At 35.7% G+C, this 11,415-nt stretch overlaps 1 protein-coding gene across 1 annotated transcript in view; it reads left to right on the top strand.

Annotated features, from left to right (window-relative positions):
- Nucleotides 1-1,555: 1,555 nt before the first annotated feature.
- wdr46 (WD repeat domain 46) overlaps nucleotides 1,556-11,415 on the top strand; it is a 30,428-nt gene continuing 20,568 nt past the window's right edge. Inside the window, exons 1-5 of the mRNA XM_016510288.1 lie at nucleotides 1,556-1,698; nucleotides 2,466-2,606; nucleotides 4,456-4,536; nucleotides 7,390-7,502; nucleotides 9,650-9,737. Coding sequence (XP_016365774.1) covers nucleotides 1,636-1,698; nucleotides 2,466-2,606; nucleotides 4,456-4,536; nucleotides 7,390-7,502; nucleotides 9,650-9,737 — 486 coding nt within the window. The 5' untranslated portion in view covers nucleotides 1,556-1,635. The remainder of the gene's footprint in view (nucleotides 1,699-2,465; nucleotides 2,607-4,455; nucleotides 4,537-7,389; nucleotides 7,503-9,649; nucleotides 9,738-11,415) is intronic.

Below are 11,415 nucleotides of genomic sequence, written 5' to 3'. Positions count from 1 at the left end.
AGAGTTGACAATTAATACTATAAAGAAATAATAAAAAAGTTTTTTAAAAAAAGTTAAAAGTAAAAAAAAAGAAGAAGAAGTAACTTGTGTTTGGCAAGCACTGAATTATTAAAATTGAATATGTTTTCAGTAAGATACTGGAAAGAATTTCTGTTAGTGAACAGTTTTTTTCCCTTAAACCTTTGAAATGCTAAACGTATCTCCAATTATAGAATCACCCTGGTGCTTCCAGGATTGGTCACATGTGAGGCTATTACCATAGTGGATACAGAACGAATGTTTCAATGAGAACCCATATCATTTAAATTCTGTCAATAGCATACATAATTTGATTTGTATTATCTTTTATTTGTATTTTTTAAATTCTATCATTTCTCCTCTTTGCACTATCATAAAATAGTTTTAGGGCATGTCATCAGCGTTTTCACCTGGGAAACACTCAGCCCACTTTCAACACGTTAACAGCCACAATGTACTTCATATATTTGGCACAGAATGAGTTTGATGGAATAACAGCCTACTGAAAAGGAAAAGTTAAGTGTGGAGTGGACAGGGCAAGCCTTCTTGCTCTGCCTTCCCACATGATGCGCAGTGCAGGTGTGGCAGAATGAGCAGAGAGCCTTATATTTCCATACAGTACCAAAGGTTCAAAGGTACTTTAAAGTCCACTTATATATATAGTCCACCATATTGTTTCCTTCATTATTTTAACATGTAAAAGCATCACAACAACAATATACACATTTTTAGTTATCTTCACAATATATTTTTGACCAAACTGTTCAGCTCTATACTAAAATATAAATGAATAAAAAATAAATAATTTAAAAATAACCACAATTAAAATAAAACACTTATACTAAAAAAAAAAATGCTAAAAAGAACATATTATTATTATTATTACCTTTATTTAACAAGGAAAAGACTCACTGAGATTAAAATATCTTTTCCAGGAGTGTCCTGGCCAAGATAGGCAGCCAAGTTTGCATATATAAATAAAAAACATAGTTACAACAAACATTACAAAACCAAACATATAACCGTTTAAAAACAATTGCACACCATTAAGTTGCTCTCTAGATTACATAATAAAAACTTAAAATAATTATAAGACACCAAGTTTTGTAACTTCATCTCCTTTTGGAGGAGACTCCAATCTGAAGGTTTTACCAAGCTCAGTTCTGACAAGGGGCACACAAAGATTATAATTATATATGTAATTATCTGTTTGCCTGCATGTCCTATGACCATTAACCGACATCAGAGAACCACGAACATGTGAATGTGCTGTTAAATTATTGAAATATTAATTTAAAATCACCGGGGACTTCGAGAAAATATTTTATATTCTGTAGTCAAGAAAAGACTGTTAAGCACTGTTATAATGTAATATATATAATGTAATAATGTAATATATGAAAGAGGATGATATGAGCTTGTGCTAAACAGAAAACTAAGCGTGAAATCAGCCATTCAAAAATCTCCTAGCGCCTCAGGACACGTAAGCCCTACAAATAGCAGCATCTCCACACTCCAGCTCAGTAGGTGGCGGTGTTTTACCATTAAGCTGATTTGCCAACTGCTAATACTCGTTAGAAGAAGACAACGACGACCAGTCCGTCCTTTCAAACAAAAATGGCAGCGCTCGTGCCGGAGGTGTTGACGAGTACACACGTGGAGAAAATGAACAAGAAAAAGGTGTATATGATCATTCATTGCTCTGGCTACAATGTTATCCGCTTTTACATATCGGTATAAATGTCTTTGCTGATGTCGGATGTTTACAGTAAAGATGTTGTCAAAAAACAAAACTCATTGCTTGTTGATTTCAGCGGCTTTATTATTTATTAAAATTATACTCAACAATTGTTCGTGATCTTTTTGATAGAATGGAGTAAATCTACCGCTTACAAAATGTACTGTGTAGCTGATGGTATCATATAACGTTAGCTAATATCATGGTAATTTGTTTTACCATAGTACTGAATAAATGTCATATTAACTAGGTACTCTGCTGTCAACATGATATTCCTATGGATTTCAATGACTTGAATACACTTTTGTAATGAGCATGCTTTTAATTAATATTCATTGTTATTTTTTTGGCTGATGCAGTTGTCACAATATTGTAATGAAGGTCTTATTGATTAGTGAAGTTATTAAAACAAGAACTTTAAAAAGTTTTAAATAATATTTTATTATTATGCTTTAAAAAAAAAATCTTAATAAAAAGTATGACTACTGAAAACGCATCTTAATTCAATATAGAAACAGAGCCGAAGTTAGGCGGATGTAACCAATGAAAATAAAACAAACAAGACAGGAATAGAATGAAATAGACAGTTGCAGACACTCATGACTCTGTATTTCTAAGAACTAGATTTTTCCTTATCATGGACAGTCTTATTTGTTATTTACCCAAAAAGGTAAACATTTATGAATTTGATTGGCTTTTTCTCACTCAGCCTCCAAAACGCTATTGGGAGGAAACAGAAAACACAGACCAAAGGAGACCAGAGGAAGAACAAGGTACAGCTGTTCAGAACCAGAATAAATCAACAGTAAAAGAAAGGTCATTAAAAAGGAAGAATGGTGAAAATTTGGAGGTAAGAGTATTTTTCCATTCAGTGTAATATTTTAACAGTAGTTCTCTAGTATGCTGTTAAAAGCTTGAAATCAGAGTGCTTTTAATAGTTAACATTTTTTGTGAGTTTTAAAGGGGCATCAAGTGGTTTTTGTTTGTTGTGCCTTGTTTCACTGTGTAGTATACTGATATCTATGAGCACATTTTGAGCATCAAACAAATAGAAGTATTGATGTGTTGAATACATGAATGGTACTTTGGATAAATACGTTTGCAGTTATTTCTTTAAAAATAATATTTATATTTTATATTTATTATTATATTATTGCAGTTATTTCTTTCAAAAAATAATTTAAGCTTGAGTTAGAATTTTTGCTAACAATTAATTGTCATACAAATAATTGCGAATGATTAAAGGAATAGTTTGCTGAAAATTTACTTACCCTCAGGCCATCCAAGATGAGTTTGTTTCTTCATTAGAACAGATTTGGAGAAATTTAGCATTACATCACTTCCTTACCAGTGAATTCTCTGCAGTGAGTCCAAACAACTAATAAAAACAAACAAACTCATCTATGTCTTGAATGGCCTGTGGGTATATTAGGCTGACACTTTTTGCCTTTATGTATGGATCTATTATACGGGCATCCAATTTTCTCCAAACTTTCTATGTTCACTTAAGATATAACTGACTGTGTTTACAAGGATTCTCACCAAGACATGCATTCAGGCATAACTTTGTATGTATTTGTCCGTTCAAGTGCAATAAGATGTGAATGAGAGAACTCAGATTGGTTTTCGCACGCAGTCTGAAAGGCTACTTTGAGTGCACAGAAAACCGTGGTCAAGTGCCAAATTGAGTGCTTTCACATCGTCTTGTACTTAAATGGTTTGAAATCACTTGAATGTTTAAATTGGCAAGACCTAAAAACACAGTTCTTGTTGTTGAGCTCTGTTCATACACAAGAAGTCATTAAATTATATAATAAAATAGACCTAATAGATTTTCTAGAACAGAAGTGTTCTGTTCTGCATATGCTGGACTTTTGCTATTAAGCCAAAATATGAGTTTTAAAGACATATGATAAACAAAACTTACTGTTCATAACAATTATAAATTTAGTATTACCTCATGGGTGAACTTGAATAGGGTTGGACTTGGTCCTGGTGCCTCAGCGCTGTTCGGCATGATGTTTTATATCCCCGACAACCTCTGTAGTCCCATTTAGACACATGTATTTTAAAAAAGCAGTTGCTAGCAAGTAGGAACTTAAAAAAACAAATAAAAAACACACAAGGAGTATTACTGATTGTATTTTATGTTGTAGAATAAAACCTGAAAATATATTGAGCTTGCATTAACCACAGACTTTATTTTAGGCATTTAACCAAAAACCCATTCCAAAAAACTATAGACTTCAGGAAGATGGAACAGGAAATGCTAAAATGCTTGTTTCTGGGTTTTGGACTACAAAAAATACGCTATCCCTGTAGCGCTCAACAGAATAGAAATGTATAATCCTGCGTATCTGAGGAAAAAAATCACTGTAAAAGGGGTACCTTGATTACAAATTATTTAGGAACCACTGCTTTAAAAATGAAATTTCTCATATTTGGATGGCAAAATAATAAAAATTTAAAATGCACCTTTACTGTGGTTATCTCAAATAATTGCAATTGATCAATTTAACAGTCACCAACATCTTAACTTAAGCAGTTGTTTTAATTAATTGTTTTAATTGCTCTTTTTAGTTTCACATGTCATTTAAATGCTTCTGCTTCAACTGTCTGGCCTGATTTGACAAAATTTGACCATAGTCAAAAAGTCAGTATTTTAACAGCCCTTCTGTTGGTTTATGTTGTAAATTTAGAAAAAGGACCCTTTTCCTGGTGAGGCTCCTATACCACATAAGCAACTCCAGAAGTTTCAGAGAGGAGAGAAATACAAAGTGGTAAGTCCAAATTCTTCATAAAATAATTTAAAAAGTGTTATACTTACAACATCGTCAAAATGTTTTCCTATATTATTTTAATGTTTCTGTTTTGAGTTTATTTGGCATGTAAAAATGGATGCAAGTCACTGTTAGGGGTGGACAATGTGAACAACATTTTTACATCTCTATATTTTTCTGCAAACACTTTTGAAGTAATTTTTAACAGTCAGCCCTGAATTTTAGAGTTTTTATTAAAGCAAACATTAAAAACCTTACATAGGAATGGTATTAAAACAGAAACCAGTGCTTTTTTATTGCTGGAAATAAGATACCATTGAAATGGTATCTACTGTATAACCAGTGGTATATCTCAATACCAATTTCGATACCACAGAAAAAAATATTTTTACCTTAATATGTTGATGATCAGTACTGATGATGAAAACATGAAAGAAACAAAACTTTAAATATAATATAATTATATGTAAAGTTGCACACAAATGTCTAGGAATGCCATTTTACTGTTTTCCACAGTAAATGATATGGTAGTTCATAGTTTTTTAACATAAACAATAAATTGACAGTTATTTTAGAGTAAAATTACATATAATGTGATGTTACAACCATTTACATTTTTTCGCTATATATCGGCTACTACCCGAGACACAGTGCGGTTTCAGTAAAGAGCGTGGCACGGTGGACATGATCTTCGCAGCCCGACAGCTCCAGGAGAAGTGTCAAGAGCAGAATCGTGCACCATCTTCGTGGATCTCACCAAGGCTTTTGACAATGTCAGTCGCAAAGGTCTGTGGTGCATTATGTTGAAGTTTGGGTGCCCTGACAGATTCATTCTGATGGTACGTCAGTTCCACGACGGCATGATGGCTCGTGTTCTGGATGATGGAAAAGCTTCAGAGGCCTTTCCCGTCACAAACGGCGTCAAGCAAGGGTGCGTGTTGGCACCGACCCTGTTCAGCATGATGTTTTCAGCCATGCTGTCAAGACGCCTTTCAGAACAGTTCCTTGGGAGTCAGCCTGAGATATAGGACAGATGGGAAAATGTTCAACCTGCGAAGACTCCAGGCTGTCACCAAGATAAAGGAGACTGTGCTACGAGACCTCCTTTTTGCTGACGACTGTGCCCTGAATGCTGGATCAGAGCAGGAAATGCAAGCCAGCATGGACAAATTCACAGCAGCATGCAACAACTTCAGCCTCCTTATTAACACAAAGAAAACCGAAGTGATGCACCAGCCAGCTCCGAAAGCCCAATACCAAGAGCCCACCATCACAGTGAAGGGACAAAAGCTGCAAGCAGTGGACCAATTTACGTACAGTGGGTACGGAAAGTATTCAGACCCCCTTAAATTTTTCACTCTTTGTTATATTGCAGCCATTTGCTAAAATCATTTAATGTGTTTTTCTGTCAATATGGGGTGCTGTGTGTACATTAATGAGGAAAAAAAATTAACTTAAATGATTTTAGCAAATGGCTGCAATATAACAAAGAGTGAAAAATTTAAGGGGGTCTGAATACTTTCCGTACCCACTGTACCTTGGCAGCACCCTCTCCCGCGCAGTGACAATTGACATCGAGGTCAACTGCAGAATTGTCAAGGCAAGCTCTGCATTCGGCGGACCAACGTGTGGGACCGCCATGGAATAAGCCTTGCTACAAAGCTTAAAGTCTACCGGGCAGTAGTGCTGACTACCCTAATGTATGCCAGTGAGACTTGGACTGTATACAGGAGGCACGCTAGGCAATTGAACAACTTCCACAATACCGGCACAAGTCTACACACGACTTGCCTCTGCAGTCTTCTGAGGATCAGGTGGCAGGACAAGGTGCCAGACACAGAAGTCCTCTCCAGAGCAGGCCTGCCGTCAGTTCACACCCTGCTGATGAAAGCCCAGACACACTGGGCAGGCCATGTTGTAAGGATGCCAGACCACCGCATACCCAAACAGCTCGTCTATGGTGAGCTGTCTCAAGGAAAACGATCGCACGGGGGACAAAAGAAGCGATACAAAGATACGCTGAAAGCCTCTCTCAAGTCCCTGGATATTGACACCACCTCCTGGGAAACCCTGGCACAAGACCGATCGACATGGCGCACGCTGATCCACCAAGGCTGCCAGACATCTGAAGCTAGAAGAACAACTATAGCACAAGAGAAGCGAGCACTCCGTAAAGCCAGAGCTGCAAATGCTGCAACAGTGGTGCCCACACATGTCTGCCCGACATGCGGCAGATCATTCCGTGCCCGTATCGGCCTTACCAGCCACCTGCGGACACACCGTGGACAGCCCACAACCCGTTAGATGTCTAGGTCCTCTTCGAAAACGATGGACGAACATTAAATGAAACAACCATTTACATTTTTTCGCTATATATGGCAAGGTAACATAGTTAACCAATTAACAACCACTTTACAGTAATTTTATGTTACAATTTTGAAATAAATTCACAGTCTAGTCTGTAAGACACATAGTGAATAGAATTTTTTTCAGTACTAAGTGTGTCTTTTTGTGGTTTGACAGCTTAAAATCTATGCTACATAAATGGAAATGGCATAACATATAAACTTTTCTAATCTTCAGTTTGTTTGGTCACTTCATTTTTTTCATACACCAAACTTCAAACCCCTTGATGCCATTGATTGCATCTTGGACGTGAGCACACAAGTACGTTATAAAAATGCGAACACATTTTTTTCCCTTGTTGCAATATGGTGGGGGTGAAACCTGACCTGGACACGATTTTAGCAGATTTTGTGAGATTCACCCAAATAACTTAGAAACATCATCTGAATCTGTACAAGGACTGCTTTTCATGTTTTCAAATGATTTCACTCTGCTTTTATGTGTCAGCCTGCAGGAGCCCGTCGAAGGCTGAAAGAAGCCATTATATCCTCTGAGGCCATGTCTGAACTCGCTCAGAAACAGGCTGCAAGATATGATCTTTTACTTCCAGAGGATGCTGGGTAATGCAGTTCACACATTGTCATTCTTTTTTTCATCTGCCACATTGACTATAAACCCTCGGAAGTATTAAAAGAAGAGTTCAACAAAAATGTAAATTATGTTATTACTGCACCTTCTTATAATTTTAAATATGATTTTCTTATGTGTAACACAAAATGAGAAAGGAGAATGTGAATGTCCAAGCTGCTCTATACAATAAAAGTAAATGTGGATTGTGATTGTTAAAAGTAGCACAACAAAAGTAGTCCATGTGACTTTGGTGCTATATTGCAAGTAGTGGTCGACCGATATAGATTTTTTGACTGCTGATATCTTAAACAGCAGGGTCACACTATTTAATATAAAGATAGTAAAAACACATTTATAAATATTTGTGAAAAGTTCCATTTAAATATTTAAACTCAGGGTCAGTGATCAATTCAAACAGAGGAACGGTCATGCACACTCATTTTTACGCAGTCTACAAATGCCCGCTAAAAGTTCTGCATAATAATTTATTAGTCAGAACTGTTTAACAGAGACAGTAAACTAGAGAATGGGAGCTTCGTGCACTCAGGTGCTGGCGTTCTTGCCACCGTCAATGTAAAATTCCCGCTTCCCTCAACATATTGGCCAAACAAAAATATCAGCCAATATATCTTCTTTATCTTGTTTGAATATGTATCGAAATAACTTACAAACAGTGTTTTTAAATGTGTTCCACACACAAAGAAGTTCTGCAGATGTAGTGGTTAAAACAATGCTGCTTTAGCTTGGTACACACGCATACCAAACCAAAGTTTTCGTGGCAAATACGTGTAGTTACACCTCTAGTAAGTAGTCGTAGCAACTTATTCTCTAACATTATGTCCCAGGGTTAGTTTACTTCAGAAGTATTCAGCGCATGCATTCCCTGTTGATGAGGTTCCAGTGGGCATGACAGATTTTGCACAATATTTTATATTTAAAATATTTAAAAATATTTAATTTATTTTTAAGTGACTGATTAACGCATGGGCCTACCGGGCACGTGCCCAGGGCACTAGACCAGAATGTGAAATACCGCTCTCCAAGGACCATGATTTCAACAAAGGGGATACCTCGGTTTATTTATTATCAAGCACTATTATAACAAAGCAATGTTCATTTTGGAATTGTACATTGTAATTTTAGTGATTTATTTTTGATTATTTATGTATTTATAATTATTATTATTATTTACAGTGGGAGATTTTCTATAAAATGTATTTCTATAATATAAAATAAATTTGACATCTCTCCTTACAACAAATGTGGAAGCAAAATGGCTAAACAAAAAAAAATTAACTACAGCCATATTATCTTCTCAAGTACAGACTTTTTATATTGCAGTTAATTTGTATTTTTTTTATGTATATGTTTAGCAAATAAATAGCTTATTAAGTCTAAATATTTAAGTATTTGGCGCTGTGATGAACATCATAGCAAATACACAAATCTGAATGGCTGTTTAAATAATTTAAACACGATTCAAACAGAAAGTAGTGCAGCTGCTTTGTTTACAGGGTTTCCGGGTAAAGGCTGCATTTAAATGAATTATTATATTATTATTATTTTCATTTCTGCAGTTTAGCGCCATCTGCTGTCAGAGAGTGAAAGTGCGCTTTCATCCAGAGCGTCTCTCACATGTTCCGCCATGTGCTTCAAGTCCGCGCTTGTTTACATCAGAGTGCGTTCGCTGTATGCCTGTTGCGCATTTTGACCAGTTCATGGGAAAGTATTCTTAAAATGCATTCAAAATTCGGAATAATTTGTAATATATAATTATTCACGGTATTTAGAAGTGCCCACGATAACAATATCGTGCATATTCATTACCGTGATATATCGCATTACCGAATACCAGCACAAGTCTAATCAAACATCTCTATATCCGCTAATAAAAGTTTGTTAATCAACCAACAGTTTGGGGTTTATGTGACGTAAAGTTAACCCTGCTTTCTGGACTCTCTCCCCAGAAGCCTTGCACATTCATGTATTGCATAGAAAAGGCCAGCTTGGACATTTTGTTAAACTACTGCTTGTGTGTTGAACTATTCTTTATTCATCTCAATTAGAAAATATGCACAAAAAAAAGTACACACAAAACACACACACACAGAGCTCATAACTGTCTGTCTGTCATCAGCTTCCTGGAAGGAGATGAGGATGAAGACACAAACACAATCTCTCAAGATGACATAGCAGATGCAGTTGACATCACTTCTGGATCAAAGGTGATAGGTCAACGATTTATTTTGAACACTACTGTTTCACTACTACCTTTCACACATACAGCCTTTACTGGTAAATTGCCGTTAAGAGATCATAAACAGGGCTTTTTCAAAAGTACCGGTAATCAGTTCTGACAAATGTCAGTTATGAGAAGTTGTTACCAATAAATTAACATTGTTGCTATGTTTGAACAAGGCATTGTACCATGTCTCGTGTTTTTAAGAGCAAAAACATTTACGGCTGTGACTTGGATGTCAAAAATGTTGTCAAATTGGGCAGTAGATACAAGTAAAGCACTTGTCATCCAGGGGGATAAAGAAAATGGTGCAGCGTTTAAAGGTAATTTTACCTTTTACGAGTTTACTGGTGTTTTAATGCTGATATATAATGGTCTGGAACTGGTAAAAAGACGCAACGCTGCTGCTTGTGTTAACAGCATATATGGTGTATTAACCAGAAAAGTCAACCTGGTAATTTTACACTAATTTATTGGGTTTAATGTGTGAAAAGAGCTAATAAATTTCACAGATGGATGATTTCATGGTTGCTTTGAGATTAATATTAGCATTAATATTTTAATAATTGCAAATCATTCTTGACCAGTCAATCTATTTTTTTTGTGTGTCTCTAATTTTAAGTTGATTATTGTGTGGTTTCAGTTGGCTAAGTGTGCCAGTAAGAAATAGCAGTCTTAGATTTACAGACATTCTTTTTGCAAATAGTTCAGTGAGATTTTTGTATGAACAAGGAGTTCTATAGCAGACGGCGTTGCCCACACAGATCTGAGTTTACCATCACCGAGTCAGTTTTGGGTTACGTGAACGGACAGAAGCAGTTGAGCTTAAATCCATAAAAGAACTGGGGCAACATCTCTGAGATGGCATTAGCTAATCCTTACAGTATTTATTCATCTTTGTTAACATTAATTAATTAAACTACAACTGTTCATTGAAAAAATTAAATACACCAAGGTATTACTTTTACGTATAGTAAAAATAAAAAGCCTTTAATTAACTGGGCTAAGTCATTAAAATTGTTAAAAGTGCAGATCAGATTTTAAAAGTGTAGTTCAGGGCCCGTATTCACAAAACATTTTATCTTACCACTAAGAGTTCTCCTAAATAGCAGTAAAAGTTTTTAGCTAAGAGTTTTCTCTTGAAACCTATTCACAAAGCTGCTGAGACAAACTTTTACTAAGGAATGGAGAGATGTTTAGTAGGGATAGGCGGATCGATCCGTAAGTATCGATACTTTCGATACTGATGTTGTATCGAAAGGATCGATCATCACATAAAAATATCGATTCTAAAGTGCATTTTGTAACTATTAATTGTATTTATTTATCAAGAAATTCGGTGCATAAAATAAGCTTCTAAGTGGAAAGATTATAGACTATATTAGCGAATAATTGTGTTGGATAGAACCATTTCTAAAATGTTTACATTCAGAGACAGATTGCCGGCAACAGCCATTTTAGGATAGTTTGTGGTTTGATCTTAGTGACTTAGGAGTCCTCTTCACTACGCCTAACCTTTCACAGATTTAGGAGCTAGTTTTAGAGCTAAATCGCTTTGTGAAATACTCTTAGAGCAAAAATTTAGGAGTCCTAAATTTAGGATTGTCACGCCCATTATTTTTAAGATTTTCTCCTAAATCGGCGAGTTATGAGCTACTTTTAGC

The sequence above is a fragment of the Sinocyclocheilus rhinocerous genome, unplaced genomic scaffold, assembly GCF_001515625.1.
Source record: "Sinocyclocheilus rhinocerous isolate Xijiao unplaced genomic scaffold, SAMN03320098_v1.1 scaffold385, whole genome shotgun sequence".
NCBI classification, from domain to species: Eukaryota; Metazoa; Chordata; class Actinopteri; order Cypriniformes; family Cyprinidae; genus Sinocyclocheilus; species Sinocyclocheilus rhinocerous.
This window is presented reverse-complemented; position numbering and strand designations above follow the sequence as displayed.